The sequence below is a fragment of the Pteropus medius genome, unplaced genomic scaffold (genome assembly GCF_902729225.1).
Source record: "Pteropus medius unplaced genomic scaffold, Ma_sr-lr_union100, whole genome shotgun sequence".
In the NCBI taxonomy this organism is placed as follows: Eukaryota; Metazoa; Chordata; class Mammalia; order Chiroptera; family Pteropodidae; genus Pteropus; species Pteropus medius.
Window position 1 is genome coordinate 875,679 of NW_024346819.1, and position 17,120 is coordinate 892,798.

The 17,120-nt window shown below is 64.5% G+C and overlaps 1 protein-coding gene across 3 annotated transcripts; it reads right to left on the reverse strand.

Moving 5' to 3' along the window:
- Positions 1 to 424: 424 nt before the first annotated feature.
- On the reverse strand, positions 425 to 13,721 carry GPR132 (G protein-coupled receptor 132). 3 transcript variants are annotated; one of them, XM_039876582.1, is made up of 3 exons: positions 13,576 to 13,721; positions 3,684 to 3,805; positions 425 to 2,634 (listed from the first exon to the last, which is right to left on the reverse strand). In XM_039876582.1, exons 2-3 carry the CDS (start codon positions 3,688 to 3,690, stop codon positions 1,505 to 1,507), a joined length of 1,137 nt encoding a protein of 378 aa, XP_039732516.1. In that variant the 5' UTR covers positions 3,691 to 3,805; positions 13,576 to 13,721; the 3' UTR covers positions 425 to 1,504. The 3 variants fall into 3 exon arrangements, with proteins under 3 accessions (XP_039732516.1, XP_039732515.1, XP_039732517.1); XM_039876581.1 differs by lacking the exon at positions 13,576 to 13,721 and adding an exon at positions 7,006 to 7,785; XM_039876583.1 differs by lacking the exon at positions 13,576 to 13,721 and adding an exon at positions 4,962 to 5,094.
- Positions 13,722 to 17,120: the final 3,399 nt, after the last annotated feature.

Here is a 17,120-nt window from a genome sequence, read left to right on the forward strand (position 1 = left end):
GGCGCGCACAGTGCGTGACACGGTGTCAGCCCCTAAGAGGGATTTAAATGAGTAAATCAAAGAGGAGACACAGGGACGTGCAGAGGAAGAGGCCACGTGAGGGCGGAGGCAGCGATGGGGGTGACAGGGCCACAGCCCAGGACTGTGTCAGCCCCAGGAGCTGGGGGAGGGGCCTGACACCGGCTGCCCCTCAGAGCCACCGGGAGGACCCAGCCTGTGGCACCTTGATCTCGGTAGTCAGTTGCAGCAGCCTTGGGAGGCTCAGTCCAGTCCTGAACATTCCAGACCATTCCAGAACCCCCAGCCACTCGGAGCTCCCAGGGCGCATGCCCCTCCCCCGAGCCTGGCTTCCTAGAGGGCCCCAGAGGAAGGCGTCTGCCTGAAAAGTCAGCGACGTGATTTCACTTAAGGGGACGTTGGGGCGGACATTCATTTTGCGTTTTTATTCTGAAGCTATGTTCTAAATGTACCTGCTCAATGTCTGTCACGGAGAGCGACGGTGGCCGGCCGCCTCACAGGAACAAGGACATAATTTAGCACAGAGGCCAGCTCAGCTTCCTGGACGACGAACCCCTAGCATGAGCCTGGAGCCCTCCATCCCTGGCACCCGCTGTCAGTCTGGGCGCTGCGAGCAGGTGTGAAAAGCCGCAGGCAGAGGTGGGGGGTGTCAGCCCTGGCGAGGCCGTCACCGGCATGCTTCGGGTTCGGCCTGTGCTGAGCCCACGGCCCCTTCCCCCGACAACGAATCCAGGAAGCCTTGAAGGGAGGGGATCCCCACCATCCTCTGGCCCACCTCGTCCGCCGTCGCCCGTCCTGGCGTCCGCCGGGGGTCCAGCCGATGGTGTTTATGACAGCGCCCGCAGACGCCGTGCGGCAGCCTGCTGGGGACCAGAGCCGCTGGCATCTGCTCCACAGCTACCCCGAGGGGCGCCCTTCGGCACCAGACCCCCCCGGGGAACAGAGCCAGCCCTGCCGAGGGCCTCGGAGTGGGGCTCCTCCCTGGAGGCCTGTGCACCCCGCACTGACCAGGCGCTGCTCGTAGGTGCTCAGTGTGCATGGTCGGTGGGGGCAGAGCATAGAGGCCCACGTGGTACTGTCACAGCCATCGAAGCCAGACCCACAGAAAAGCCCAGAAACTAAAGTCGTCTCCGTGGATGCCGATGTCATGACCGGGCCCCTCCCCACACCCAGCGCGCGCCAGCTCCGGGCAGGCACGTGGCCTCCGCCAACAGTCCTGCTGCTTGCTGACGGCCGAGCCGGAACGAGCCACACTGCCTGCACTCGCGGCTGTCGGGGACAGCGGCCCTTAGCCTGGGCTTGCTGTCACCTGCCATGTGGGGCCCCGGGGGCAAGCCTAGGGGTCTGGGACCCAAGGTGCAGAGGTTCACGAGAAATCGGTGGCACGTCTGCCCGAGGGGGCTCTGCGGCCAGCTCAGTGGACGGAGAAGTCACGCGGCTGGCCCTGGACTCCCGCGCTGGCCGTGAGCCCCGACGGCCAGCGGGCTCAGCAGGACTCCTCGCCCAGCCTCTCCGGGGCGCACAGCGAGGCCCACGCGCCCGGCCGTGGCCCTGGAGGCTGGACGGGCTGCGGGAACACGCAGCTGTCTGTGAGCGACGTGGGCGACTGTGCCTCGCCGGAGCCCTTCGAACGCGCGAGCTCGGCGGCGTCCGTGTGGGAGTACCGCTCCTTCCACTCCCTGTGGATTCTGGACACTTCCTGCCGCGAGTGGCCCGTGGCCAGCACGTAGATGATGGGGTCGGCCACGCTGTTCACTGTGGACAGGCACAGGAACATCACGGAGACGGTGCACAGCCGGGTCTCGAAGGCGCACAGGGGGCCCGCGTCGCCGCCGTAGTAGGAGAAGGCGGCAGCTTTGGCGAGGAGCACCAGGTGGTAGGGCGCGAAGCACACCAGGAAGATGGCCACGACCGCGATGGCCGTGCGCTTCACCCCCGCCTTCTGGGCGGCGCTCAGGCCCTCGCTCCGCCGGACGCTCCTGAAGATGCGGTGGTTGGTGAAGGCGATGATGGACAGCGGGAGCGCGAACCCCACGGCAAACCGCAGGTAGTAGTAGCGGACGATCTGGCCGTTCGGGGGCGCCGTCTCGAAGCAGGTGTCCTTGACGTCCATCTGGAACACCGGGTAGTGAACCAGCCCCACGAGGAGGAAGACGGACACGCACACGAGCACGGCGGTCCTCTGGCGGCGGCGGCCCCGGCTCTCCAGCGCGTACACCACCGCCACGAAGCGGTCGCACGAGACGCAGCACAGGAAGAGGATGCTCACGTAGAGGTTGCAGAAGAAGATGTAGCCAGTGACCTTGCAGGCACCCGGGCCCAGGGTCCAGCGGTGCTGGTTCTGGACGTAGATGACCCAGAGCGGCAGGGTGCTGGCGTAGAGCAGCTCGCAGAGCGCCAGGCAGAACAGGTAGACGGCCAGCACGTTGCCCTGCAGGGCCTGCAGCAGCGTCAGCCAGGCCGTCAGGCAGTTGGCCGGCAGGCCCAGCGAGAACACGGAGCAGTACACCGCCACCACGAACACTCGGCTCACCTCGAAGGACAGGTTGCACTTCACGGGGTCCACATCCAGGGTCAGGGGCACGGAGACAGGGCTGGGCGCCAGCGTGGCGTTTCCTGCGGGACAGACAGGCGTGAGGAGCCGCCTAGAAGGGACTCTACGAGTCACGGGGCTGCGGACCAGACACGCCGGACACCTAAGATCTCCGAACGGGCTTCTCAGAGTGGCCCGCGGCCTCGGGTCGCCAGCCCCACCGCGTCACGACGGGTCACAGGCTGTGCCCCACGAGTCCTTGCCACTCCCTCGGGTCCGTTTTCAAAAGGGCTGTTTGTGCGCTCGAAAAGAAAGTTTCTTCTCTGACTGCTGAGCGAAGGCTCTCTTGTGTGGTCCCCACGGAGTCTGGGGCTAGGTGACAGGTGACGCCTGTCTGTACTCGGGCTGTCCCCACCCGGAAGCTCTTCCCTAAGCCCCCCACTGCTGTGCGAGGAGCCTGCCCCCTCCCTGGCCCCCCGTAGTCACGGCCTGGAGGACGGGAGACAGAGAATCCAGAATCCGAGAGAGGGCGTCTCTGGAGTGACTCGGGTCCCCTCCCTGCTTCCCGTCACCCTGCCAACACTGCCCCCCCGAGACCCCTAGTACAGTCCAGTCTCCTGCCATCCGCTTGGGGCCACACGTGGCCAGGCACTCGGCCTCCAGTCTTCACCGTCCTACACCAAGTCCCTTCTCTGTGCCCCGTCTGGTGACCAGTCCTGGGTGTGCCGGTGAGGGCCTGCTCGCTTCCCTCATGGGTGACCTCCTGGGAAAAGAGCCTTCCCGGGGCGGGGCACAGGAGCCCCCAGAAGGGGAGGGTGACAGGAGACACCCGTGACAGCCCCGTGTCTGGGTCTCTCACAAGAAATGGCGTGACGTGAGGCCCAGGTAGGTGGTGGAGCCTCCCTCGCCCCCTACCCCGCATCCCAGCCCTGGTTTTCCTAACTCCTCGAAGGGACAGGTGCTCTCTGAAGGCGTGACGGACAGCCTCTGGCTTTCTCACTGGTGAGTGAGTTTGAGTCTATTTTTGTAGGCTAATTTTTGACATAATTATCCCCGTTCTGAGACAAAGTACGGAAATTCTGCCAGTCTTTTTCCTACGAGTGTGAAGCCAGAGGTGGCACGGGGCCCTCACCTGGCATGTTTGCAGGTCCCAGTGTCCCGGCGCCTCTACAGTGGGCTTTTCAGGGCTCGGCACAGTACGTGTCACGTCTTATCGGTCCCGTTGAGAAGGTCACTCAGAGAGTTTAAAAGGACCTGGAAAAAGGAGGTTGAAATTGCTTTCGGGAAATCAGATTAAATCGCATCCCAAGTCATCGGCAAATGGTCGGTGCGCGTTCACAACGAGCCAAGCCTTGTTTCCCCCCCGCGGGTGTTACACAGGAGGACAAGGGCCGGGCGTGGTGGCCTCAGTCTTCCTCCATGGCACAGCCGGTCCCTTAATATATAAAGAACGCTCACAGATCAATAAAAATCAGAACTGTCGGAGACAACGAGCAGATAACTCACAGAAGAAGCAAAAATAGCTCCCCCAAATCAAAAGGCGCTCAACTCCACTTATAAATAAAGGGACGCGCACATGAACGTTTAGACAGCAGCCTTTTTTCCGCCTGTCGGGGAGCTCGGGGGTCGGGAGAGGCTGAGGGGGCCCATGGGGGGAGAGCTGGCACGCAGCGTGCTTCCCAAACCTCCGATGCGCTCAACTTTTGATCCGAGCCCTTTCTAGGAATTTTCCCTGATGAGATCATTCCCGGGATGCAAAGCCCATGTGATGTGAAGCAAGTCTCGGCACGCCCCGTGTGAGAGGGGCCCGGACCCCCCAGAGAGCACCCACAACGCCCTCAGCCTTCGCTCACTCCATCCTGTCCTAACCACTGACCACAGGAGCCCCCGAGACAGGAGTGCTCTAAACCAGGGGTCCCCAACCTTTGTGGCACCAGGGACCGGTGCTCCTATGAGAATCAAGTGCCCGATGACCTGAGGCGGAGCTGAGGCGGTGATGCCGGCGCTGGGAGCGGCTGCAGACACAGATGGAGCTTCGCTCTCTGGCCGCCGCTCACCTCCTGCTGTGCGGCCTGGTTCGTAACAGGCCAGAGACCGGTACTGGTCAGCGGCCCAGGGGTTGGGGACCCCTGCTCTAAACCCATCCTCAGACGGTGTGCCCCGAGGGGCCCCTGGATCCCGTGTGCTCTGTGGGGCAGCCCATGCGTCTCTCAGCCCTGCAGACAGTGTCATGGAGGCCCAGAGGGGTGCCCGCGCTGGCTGCCATCATGCCACCTGGGGCCAGGCCCCGGCCCCAAGCCCCTGCCCCATCGGGTGCCACGGGCGGGGTGGGGCCGCAGTCAGCCTCCCAGGAGCTGGCAAGCTGCCTCGACCAGCCTCCCAGCCTCCCTTCCCAGCATGCCTCTGCCACCGGGGAATCCCAGGAAGCCAAGACGTCTCCGGAAACTGCAGAGCTCAGCTGGGCAGACGTCTCCGGTGAGGCTAGAAACACGCGCCAAGGAGCGGCATGCAGGCGAAGAAGAGCCGAGACGCGCCTTCGCGAGGGCCGTGAGCCGAGCCCGGCACCCTGCGACGGCCCGGCGGGCTGGGCCCTGCCCGCCCGCTGCGCGCTGTGGCCTGGCCACTGGGCGCTGTGGCCCAGGACCTGTGCTGGACTCTGTCTTCCGGTGACGGTCCGGGGGCCCCTGGCGGATGCGTGTGGGGCCTGCAGCCCAGCGAGAGATGCACACTCCGCAAGATGGAGGCCCAGCCCGGGGGGTCAACGGGGCGCATGGGCCGGGGCCCCCTAGAGGAGCTGCTGGGGAGCCAGCCCCCCGTGAGCAGGGCCACCAGCCCCCCGCCCCCAGCCTGCTTCCTTCATCAGAAGGGGCTGAGCTTCGCTGGGAGGGCTCCGGAAGGTGGGCTCTGGCAGCCTGGGTGGGAGCATGAGCCCTCTCCCGAGGGGTGCCCACCAGCTGTCCCCCTGAAATATGCAAGAGCACATGGGGTGGCATCTCTAGAAACTGCTTCTGCAAAACAGGAAGTGGTGGCCCACTTCCTCTGAGCCGTTTCAAAGGCTGCCCCGCTGAGGGCACAGGCTGGTCAAGCTGGGGCGGGGGTTCCAGGGCAGCCCACTCGGCACCGCCAGCCCAGTGCAGCCTGCGCAGTGCCAGGCGCTGATGTCCAGAGACTGGGCCACGTCACCAGCCATCAGCTGCCAGTGCTCTGGCTAGACAGATGGGGAGGGGGAGCAGGGGACCACGTGGAAACAGTCAGCAGCCCCAGAACCAGGCCTGGGCCGGGACAGCCAACGCCTGACACCCACCGCCAAGGTCCTCCCACTCTTTCTTTACGTCACCCCGTGTCCCAGGCCACCTTTAGGGACATGGATGGGGGTCCCAGCTGCGGGGCCTGCAGAGCAATGACCGTGGTGGCTCTGACTCAGCGGGAGGCTGCTCGCCACCTGGCCACGATGGCCCCTGACCTCAACACCACCTGTGGCCCATAGCCCTGTGCCCTCAGCCCAGTGGCTGCTGCACGCGGGCCAGCTGGCCTCCGCCAGCCACTGCCACCACCCCCAGGGCGCACCCGCGGCTACCTCACCACACCTGTCCACTGCAGGTCCCCTGAACACACCCAGCTCCTGGAGGAGAGAAGCTGGCCAGCTAGAGACCACGGGCTCTGGCGTGAACCCGCCCCACCCCCGTCCTCTCCAGTGTCAACTGAGGAACTTTCCAGAGAGGCAGCCACACGCACGGCGAGCCCCACGGTCCGGCAGGCTGACCTGCGGCCTCGGGATGCTGGGAAGCAGCCCGGGCCAGTGACCATCGCTGGCTCGGCCCCTCCCTCTGGGCTACCGCGCTGACTGGATTCACCGTCCTGCTTTAGGCAACCTCGTTCCTGGTGGGACCCAGCCCACGACATGGCGCCCACGTGGGCAGGTGCTGGCCTCGCCGCCCCGTCCAGCCGGGAGACCTGTTTGCTGAGTCTCCCGTTCTCATAGGGCTTTTTCCTGGTTTTAGAGAACATTTGCATTTCCTCGATGCCAGCGAGATGGAGCCCCCATCCCCAGGTCTATCCACAGTCACCTGGTGCCACCTTCGCCCCTGCGTCCCTCCTTCCACCTCCACCCAGAGGTGTCTGTCCTCATGCCCCACAGGCTCCTTGGCTTAGGAAGGCCCTGGAGGCAAGAGAGCCAGGTGCTTTGTACCCCCACACCTGCCCCGCCAAACACCCCGAGAATCAGCAACAAGCACAAGACACCCAGGAAATTCCCAGGGCTGTGGGGATCCGAGGGGGGCTCCAGGGTGGCCCTGAGCTCCTGGACCTGACAGCCAGGTAAGACCTTGCAGGAGATTCCTGGGGTAGAGACTCTCACAGAGCAGACGGTCCCTGCTCCCCCAGACCTTGGGGGACCATGCACTGCTCCTCTCCTGGTGAAGGAGCCCCCAGCCGAGACCCTCGATCGAGCCCACCTTTACGCCAACAGATGGCCTCTGCTGCCGGCCCCGCACGTGCAGACTCGCTCGGCCCGGCCGCCAGCGACCGCCCCGCCAGCGACCGCCCCGCAAGGAGCTTTCAGGAAGCAGCCGGGTCCCAGTGAGTTGTCTCTAAAAGTCCCCAACCACAGAGCGAGCCCAGGGTTGGCCGGTCGTATGAGGTGCTGTGTCACTGGTGGTGACGCTGTGGCCTCGTTACTTTGCTGGGAGCAGACGACAGGAAACAGGACCAGATTCACTTCTCTTCACGGTTCGAACGACTCCCAGAGACAAGCGGCCCCAACAGACACGGCGGGCCCCACGGGGTGGCCAGCAGCTCTGGGGCCAGGGCCTGGCAGGGGGCCTGGAGGGCAGGGGGGCGCAGAGCGGAGCCAGCCTCCGAGACACTGGGGCTCCCCCAGAGCCCAGCGGACAGACACTGCTCGCGTGGCCCAGGCCGGCTCCTGACGCCCAGCGCCCAGTGCAGGCCCCACCGTCCTGCTTCCTTTCTGGGGGACCAGCTGGAGGAAACGGGCCCCTGGATGCCTCCCTCGGCTCTGCCTCCAACCTCCAGGGCCAATCGCAGCCTGGCCCGGTGACCTCCGCTGCTGGGTTTTTCCGTGAGGGGCCACGTGGACACATCGTCCTTCACCAAGGCACCGCCTGCCCTGCCAGGCACAGTCACCTGTCTGTCTGTGGCTTATAGGACGCCAGGTTAAACCATCTCTCATCCAAACACATGGCCCCACTTCCTCGACAGTACTGGTGGCCGACTGTCTGCCTGACCAAACCACCCTCATCCAACGGGCCGGTTCCAGGTTTTGGGGTGCCACAGAGGGTGCTGTGTCAGCCCCTTCCCTTTGCCACCACAGAGGCCTGACCCGGGCCTGGCTGCTGCAGCCCTCGGGGGCAGGAATGGGCCCCGACACTCGGGCACCTGAGCCAGCACAGCAGCAGGCCCCGCCCCGCGTGTCCGGGGAGCCCCAGACCACAAGCCTCCTGGCGGGCGAGGCAAGGCCTCCTCTCAGTCCCCGACAGCCGCTCCTCAGGAGGCGGGGGTGGCTGCCAAGTGCCTAGAAAGCTGGGCCTGGCACGTGTGCAGGTCTGAACACAGGGCTCACCTCGGCCTTCTGGAAACACCTGCCACGGACCACCGTGGGGGCTGCGGCGTCCACGGACCACCACCCAAGGGTGTCGCCTGCCTCCCAGGAGCTCAGGCCCTCTGCAAGCGTGCAGCAGCAGGTGGAGTGGAGGCTCTGGGCACCTGAGGACCACTGCCCCTTAGCGGTGGCCTCCAAGGCCCCGGGACCCATGGACATCAGGCCTCGGCAGGGGCAGAGCCCACGGCAGGCCAGCCGGGCTGGGAGTCCCTGGAGGCGGCAGGGGCAGCCAACATTTCCCACTGGTAGCCAGGCCCACCCTCGGAACTGTTCCCCTCTGCACCCTCACGTATGACTCCCCTGCACCCCAGTGGACAGGTCCAGGCGGAGAGCACAGATGCGACCCTCGGTGCCACGGCTGGTTGGTCAGGGGTGGCAATCAATTTTTGCTGTTCAGCCGAACCATCCCGCTGGGCTCTCCACAGGGTCTGGGAAGAGAAGGCTGGGCCTGAGCACAGGGCCGAGGGGTGTGAGCCTGGGGGGCAGCTGCGCCCACCCCACCTCAGGGCCCTCCTGTGCACTAATCCCCGACAGGACAGGAGGGCTGCGGGAGGGAGGTTCCGGGCAGGTGAGGGTCGAGGGTGGAGCGGAGCAGGGGTGAGCTCGCCTGGCCAGGGGGCTGGGAGAACCCCCCCGAGGGCTGGGTCTGCGGGCAGGCGAGTGAGGTTCGCAGCCCCTCGAAGACAGCCCCAGGCCCCCAGGAGGAGAGGGCCCCTTGCTGCTGCCTCCACCGGGCAGGCGCCCGCGGACCCGCAAGGGGTCCCCCTGCATCCTGTCTGCACCGTCGTTGTCTTCCTCACAAAGCAGGGAAATCGCTCACCCTCTACAATGGGCCTCGCGCGCAGACTCAAACTCCAGGAGACTCGCAGAGGCGGGGGTGCGCCCTGCTCCGGCGCGATCCGCCCGTCCAGCCCGAGGGAACTTCCCCCTCTGGAATTCCGACGGCGCCCCAGCAGCTACCACCCGCACTCCACACACCAGTGTCTACAGAGGCGGCGCTCCTGCGGAGGGCGCAGACCCCGGCGGCCCCCACCCCGGCCCCACGCCCCGCACTCCCTCTGAGTGTCACTCAGGACTCAGAGCATTTTGTTATGGTCCGTGTCACTCGACAGAAAACCTGACTTTAAGCATTCGAAGTGCACGGCTCAGCGGCCTTAAGCCCAGTCACATCGTCACCTTCGTCTCCAGGACTTTCCGGACTGTCCCCGTTACACCCCGAGGCCCCACCACCCCCGCCCCAGCCCTGGCACCACCAACTGCTCCTGTCTCTGCGGGGCCTCGTATGTGTCACACAGTGTGTGTCCCTTTGTGACCGCTTATTTCACTCGACATGTGTCCTCGAGGCCCATCTGTGTCGTAGCAGGTGTCAGAATGTCCGTCCTTTCGAAGGCTGAGTGACGTGCCACTGTGCGGGTGGACCGCAGGAGCTCAGCCCTCATCCGTCGTGGACACGCGGGCAGCGGCTGCGTTTGGCTGCTGTGGACAGTGTGGCTGTGGGCGTGGGGTGCAGATCTGTGGATTTTTATATCTTCCGTGTGTCTCAGTCAACCATAGTCGTGACCCTTGAGGGTACACAAATTATCCCGAATTTGAGAAATGACCCACCCTGCCTCTGTAGGAGTGACCCGATGGCTTGACTGTTCAGATTTGTCATTGAGATGCTGGGCGCCTACAATGAGCCTACGTCGTGAGTCAGTCCACTGCTGTGACGCCCAGTCCTGTCCACTGAGGTGACCGCTGCTGCTTCTACGAGCCTTCCCATCTTCCCTGGCTCTTGGCGTGTCCCCATCCTGCCGTGGAGCAGGGCCTGGGCCTTGGGGCCTCGGTTCTGCCCGATCAGGGGCCCTGGGAGTTCCCGGGGGACTCAGGTGCCCTCACAGTGGGCGGGGGTTCCCCAGGCACCAACCGGGAAGGGTTCTCGGGGCGGTTTGTGAGGGAGTGGGCCTGAGGGAGCATGGCTGGGGGAGGAGTGGGACTTTTGAGAAGTGTCACCCAGAGAGCTTGGTGATTCTGAAACTGTCCTCGCCTCCCATGTTCCCCTGACCGGGACCCGCCCTGCGCGTGAATCAGGAGTCGCGGTCTCAGCGAAGTCACGGCGTGTCCTGCTCAGCCCGGAGCGGGGCGCTTCTCCCCAGGGAGCCCACGCCACCCTGCCCCTGCGCAGGCCCTGCTCTTGGGGCTGGGACCCTGTCTTCCCATGGTCGAAGGCGGCTGCTGCAGCTCCAGCCTTCACATCTGCGTTCCAGGTGTCAGGAAGGAAGTTGAGGACAGTGGGCTCTGCCCGTAGGAGACGCCCCGGAGCTGTCGCCAGAGCAGTCCTGTCCCGGAGGCCGCAGTGTGGCCTTCGACTTGGCTGGGCCCAGGCCACCGGGTCTGCTCCTAGCTGGACATAGAACATGCCTGTGGGGCCGTGCGCCGCCTGGGCACACGTGGACGCCAGGTCCTCCGCTACCTGGGGGGACAGGTCTCGACAGGCAGGCGGGGCGCACTCTGGCCCCTGGATGAAATTGCCCCACATGAGAAAAGGGTGCAGAGGGGCGTAGGTCCGGGAGGAGGGAGGAGCCCGAGGCCGGGGAAGCTGGGGAGGGTCCTGGGGGAGGGGCGAGGAGGCCCCGCGAGGGCTGCACCCCGCCATGTGAGGGCGCGTCCCCCCAAGCCCCCCTCCCCGTGGAGCCCCCCGAAGTTGTACTTGCCCCACCCTCGCGAGACCGGATGGCCTTCGGCGGACAGCGTTGACGGACACTTTGGGGGATGTTTTGGGGACCCACCGTCACCAGTGTCTGTTGGGGGCGCCAGAGGGTTCCAGACAGCCTTGGACAGGGTTGCAGCCCCCTGAGTCCTGCTGGTGCGAGAGGCCTCCGCCTCTGTCTGTCCCCTTCATCGGGGAGCCATAGGCGGGGGTTCATAGCCCGTTCACAGGAATCCCGCAGCCTGCAGCCCCGCAGCACCTCGAAACGGCCATCTGTGCCTCCAGCCTCCGGGACGTCAAGGGTCACCCTTGGTGGCTGAGCAAGGACGGGGCCATGGACTACAAGGGTGGCGCTGGGAATGACGGGGGTCTCCTCCTACCGCACCCCCAAACCAGCTCAGGGGCTCGAAGGGCCCCCGTGGAGTGAACTGCGGAGCTCAGGGGAGCAAAGCGGCAGCTGCGGTCCTGGCTCCCCGTCCCTGGGCAGTCCCGCGGGGCCCCCACCGCGGGGCGCCCGATCCCCGCGCCAGCCAAGTGTGAGCCGCAAAGCCAAGGTCAGTGAGCACATGGGTGGGCGCCGGGGCGCCAAGCGCCAAAGGCAGCACACGAGGGACGCCCGGGCACAGTGGACACAGGAAGCCAGAACAGGACAGCAACTGGAGGGGCCCGGGGAGCGGGGAGGCGGCCGGCACGGAGCTGGGCCATGGGAGGCCGGCGCTCAGGGCGCAGGCCCGGTGCAGGCAGAGCCTCTCCTAGGACAGGGCCCGGCCAGACAGCCGCAGGAGGACGCGGTCAGCAGCTGTTTCATTAAGCCCCTACTGTGTGCCACGACCTAACCCCTACTCTGAGCAGGGATAAACTCGCTCCCCACCCCGCTGGCCGGCTCCTTCCAGGAGTGTGGCCCGAGGCCCTGCTTTACAAACCGGATTGCCCTACAAGTGACACAGGAAGGCTCCCAGGGGCCAGAGCCACCCCAGACCCCCCAGAAGGACAGCAGAAGTGCAGCTGTGCAGGGCCCCCTCATTGCTCCCGCCCAGAGGGAAGGCGGAGACTCAGCGCGGATGGGCGGGGGAGGGGGGGTGCTGTCTGAGCTGCCTCCCTCCCAGCTCACCCCACAGTTCTCCCGGAGTCACCCGTAGAGGGGAAATGAAACAGAATCCTGCTCGGTGGACCCCTCCTGCCTCATCGCCTCCTCCACCCCTCCCCCACTCCATAGGCGGCCCAGGCTAGGGCTCCTCAGTGGCCCCCAGGGGACATTTTGCCTTTCTGGAGACATTTTTGGGGTTCCTTGGGTAGGGGAAACCAGAGATGATGCGAAACATCCCATAATGCACAGGACAGCTCTGACCCGATAACAAAGTCCTTGGGCCCCAAATGTGCACAGTGCCGGGTGCCTGTGGGCAGAAGGGTCTGGAGCTGCTCTGGGGTCCCCCAGAGGGAGGAGTTGCTCTGGGGTCCCCCAGAGGGAGGAGCGTGGGTGGTCAGCTCTGCTTGAGCCAGGAGGCCAGAGAGTGGAAGGAGCACCCCCTGTGAGAGGGGCTGCCCCCAACCAGCCCCCAGGCTGTGACCCCAAGGCCAGGGCAGCTTGACCGAGGGGAGGAGCCTGCATGGCCAGGACCCCGCCCTGGGGCTCCCAGCAGCATCTGGGACCCCCAGCCTCCCCTACCTGTGACCCTGCCACAGGGGATAAACAGAAGTGACCTGGGAAGGGGTAGTGCCAGGGGTGGGGCTGTCGTGGGTGCTGCCATGAGGCTCCCCTCCCCCACGACACCTTCCTGGGCAGACAGCACCCCACAAGGAAATACTGCCTCCTAAGCCCTGCAAACACCAGAAGCGATCCGGTTTCCTCTGCGGGGAGGTGACCGCAGCCACCTCAGCTGCCAGCAGTCTGGATCACACCAGGGCGGGGCCAGGCTGGGCTGCGGGGCTGGGGGGACCCGGCAAGCATTTACTGGGCACCTGCTGTGTGCACCTCAGATTGCCCTCAGCGGGTTCTGGAGGGAGGGTGGGGATCTGGCCCCAGGGGCTGACAGCCCAGGGAGGCACCAGCGAGAGGCCGCTGTGGCCGGGGCGGGGCTTCCTGGGTGCTGGGGCGGAAGGGGCCATGCCCTGGAGGAGCCCACAGGGAGGGGAGGGGGGTGAGGCTTCACTGCCTGTCCTAGGGCTGGCCAACGTCACGTGCTGGTTTGCCAGGTGTCAGAGTAAGGGCAGAGACCAGAGGCCGTGGGGGCGGGGGCGGGAGGCTGGGGGGCCCTGGGGGAGGAGGCGGCGGGGGCTGGGCGTCACCAACGTGGGGAGGCCGTATGGGCGGAGGGGCATGGAGGGGTGCGCAGAGGAGACTCTAGAGTGTCCCAGGGCCTCAGAGCAAAGCGGGCACTGCCCAGCCGCCTGTCCAGGTGGGATGAGGCTGACCAGAGGGTGAGCGTGGCACAGCAAAGGACACTGGCCCCACTGCACGGGAGGCCCAGGGCACGGCATGGCGGGGGCGCTGCTCCCGCACCCCGTGCCCGCCACCTGCCCAGGGGGCTTCCGCCCGGGGCGGAGGGCGAACCCACACCCACCTGATGGGCCCCGGTGACCGGCCGCCTTGCACCCACTCCTGCCCATACCCGTCAGCGTCCTCGCCTGCACACATGCGCACTCGCACACAGCACGAACACGGGAGGACACGCTTGCACACGCTTACACACAGGTGCGCACAGACACGTATGCACGCACTTGCACGGGGACAAGGCAGACTTGGCTCCAGCTCCAGGCAGACCAGGAGGCGGTGGGCAGCTCTCAGGACCCAGGCCACCTTCTCGCTGTGTGATGGGGACAGGCTGCCTGGGGGTGGGGTGCGGGTGGGGCAGGGCCCCAGGCGGGGGACCTCATGGGAGAGGCGCTCCCCAGTGCTGGTGGGACCTGGGGCGGGGGGCAGGGCACGGGCCGTGCGGGGCTGGGACATCTGCGTCCAGCCGCACCCTGGCCTGGCCCCCTTCCTTCTCCCGCACGGCCTGTCTCTGGGGGAGGGGCCCGCACTCTTCCCTTCGTCCCCTCCCCCTGGGGCTCTGCGGGTGGCCGGCTGGGGCAGATGGGGAGGTGGCAGGCGTCCATCTCCGCTCCAAAGGTGTTAATTCTCTCGGCTGTTCCGGGTCCCTGAAGACTCCATGTGAATGGTAGGGGTGATTTTCCGTCTGCAAAAGCGTGACTGGGACGCTGACGGGGATGCGTGGAGTCTGGGGGCCGCCGTGGGGAGACCCGACGACTTAGCGGTGAGTCTCCCCATCCACGCGCGGGACCTGCTGCCTCCTACTCGCCTCTTCCCGAGTTTCTTTCGACACTTTGCGGTTTCTGAGGTGCGGGCCTGTCACCTGCTTGGGTGAGCTAATTCCCGAGGCGTCCCCCCTCCCCAACGCCAGGGACGTCCTCCCCGCGGGGCTGCCGCCTTGCCCGCTCCGTCTCCGCGCTCTAACAGGTGTTCGTGGACCCTCCAGCGTTTTCTACACGGAAGATCAGGTCATCTGCAAATAGGTGGTTTTACCCGTTCCTGTCCCAGTCGCTCTGCCCAGGGGGCCGGTCCTCTGTCTGCTCACAGAAGCGTGTCTGGCCAAAGAAGTTGATCCTGATCTTATTCCACGAAACGTCGCTCGGACACACTGCAATCTTTCCTGCATTGCTGGCAGCCGTGCCACCCTGGAGCCATGGCTCGCTGGTTCCCGGTGCCCAGCTGTCCCGTCCTGTGGAATGAAGGCCAAGTGCCACCGCCACCTTTAGCCTCCACGGGGTCCTTCCTCACCTCCAGGCGTCACAGCAGGCTGGCATGAAACCGTCTGCGGTCCCAGGCTAAGCCTCGGGAGCACGGGTCAGTGTCTGTGTGTTGGGGGGCAGGGAGGGGCGGGCAGTGGCGGTGAGCGGGCTTCTGTCCCCGGCCACAGCCCTGGGTTCTGGCTCCCGTGTGCCCCTTGGAGCCGAGCACTGCCCGTCAGCCGTGACCGGGAGGGCTGGCCCAGGGCTGGCTCTGGGGCCCTGCCATCTGCACTTCCAGCCCGAAGTGTCCACGTGGGGAGACTTACATCTCTGCGATCGATCTGCTTGTCATAGGACTAGCCGAGCTTTTCATTTCATCTGGACAGTTCTATTTCGCCAATCATTGGTGGTCCAGCTCATCTGTTTTTGGAAATGTTGGCAGTATTCTCATTTCTTTTTTGGAGTTGATTTTTTTCTACATAAAAAAAAATTTCATTTACATACAGTAAAATTCACTGCGTGACACTCCGTTCCACTGATTTCGACAAACGCCCCCAAACCACCTCGGCTGCCCCTTGGCGGTCATTCCTCCCCGACCCCGACCCCTGGCAACCACAGACCTGATCTCCAGGGCACATGACCGGAAATCCACAGCCTCGGAACCCGCTGTCTTTCCCACGGAGATGCGCCTGAGACCCGCCCCCTCGTGCGTGGGGACCGCGCCTGCCGGCTGAGCGGCACCACATCACGTGGTCGGGCCAGCGTCAGGCGACTATAAGCAAACCCGCCGATTTACAGGCAGGTCTTCGCGTGAGCTTGAGCTATCATTTCTCTTGAGTAGACATCTGGGTGTGGAATTCCTGGGTCATCGTGTGGTGAGACCGACCGCGCTCCCTGCCCCCGCGGTGGCCCGGTGGCCCGTGGTGCTCGAGAAATCCGCCCTCGTCAGCAGACCGCCAGCCGCCTTCAGCAGACCGGATGGGTGTGCCGCGGTGCCCCTCGGTGGTTTAATTTGCATTTGACAGATAACGGGGAGCGTCTTTTCATGTTCTTATTTGCCATCCGCAGACCTTCCTCACGCTGTGTTCAGACCTCTGTCCCATTTTTAAATTGGGTTATTTGCTTTTTTATACCGCTGAGTTCTGAGAGTTGCTCATATACTCTGAATGCTAGTCCTTTATGTGACAAGCGGCTTGCGAACGTGTTCTGCCGGTTCGTGGCATCTTCTTACCTTTTAAATCTTCAATCGTATCCTCTTTTTTGCTTCGTGTTATTTGTCTTTTCTTCCCAGTTTGTCTTTTATTATGCCCAGAAGTTGATCCGTTTGTCGACTGATTCGTTCTTTCAAAGAACTAACTTTTGTCTCCATTGGTCCCTACTGCACCTTTCATATTTTATTGATTTCCGATCTTATCTTTAATCCGTCTTCTGACGTTCTTTGGGCTTTTCCGGTTTTCTCCCCGACTTCTTTACTCGATGTGCATTACGTGCCCTGCGAGCTACCTCTGCCAGGCATGCAGTTCTGGCTTTTGACAAATGCACCCCATTTTGTGACCCACCTCTCCATCCATCCATCCAGCCCCACCTTTTCCAGGCGCAGCCAACGTGAAAAATATCGTGGTCCCCTCCCCAAACTCCCTCGCGCGTCTCTGCAGTCAGTCCCTCCCCTGCACCGGCCCCCCGACTTCCCACGCTGGACTCAGCTCACAAACCCCGAGGCTCCTTCCTTTCTGCGTGCTCCTCTGTGGTGGCAGCTACTTCCGCAGAAGCCCCACTTTGTACCCCCACAAGTCTGGGAACCCCGTGTTTTCTCATCCAGTTCCAAGCACTTTAAATCGTCCATTACGACCACCCCTTCGGCTCATCGGTTATCGTGCGATGTGGGCGTGTTATGCAGCTTGTCTCTGAGGGTTTCCCCAGCACGGTAGTATATGGTCAAACACACAGCATCGTTGAAAGAATTGTCCGGTGAAACCCAGACCCGGGCCGCTCACATTCTGCAGGTCACTTACGGCGCTCTCTCTCTCACACACCTCTCCATCCACGGCCCACCCGTCCGCCCTCCCACCTCTCCATCCATCCATCCAGCCCCACCTTTTCCCTTGGGGCTGACTCCAGCTGGGGGCGCTGCTTCTAGACCTTTTGCCCTGGGGAATGGGACACCGAAGGAGAACGGCCTGCTGGCCAGATCCACCCGAGGGCCCACATGGGCTCAGGACAGGGGTCTCGGACATTCCAAGAGTCAGTGTTGGCCTCACAGGAGCCAGGCGAGGGCCACACCTTTCTGCGGACCATGTGGGGTGCGGGCGACCCAGGCCTACTGAGTTGGCCCAGAACGGGGTTCTCCGAGCCGACACCAAAGCCAAGGCCTTCGGGGCGAGTCGGGGGAAGAACTTAGGCAAGGCTGAGTCCTCGGTGCTGGGACACGGGGCGGAAGCGAGGGGGCAGGCGGGCAGGCGGGCAGGCCTTGGGCCTCCGAGGGGCTGCGGGTTTCATCGAAGCGCAGCTCTGGGTTTGGACCCACCTGAGTTCCT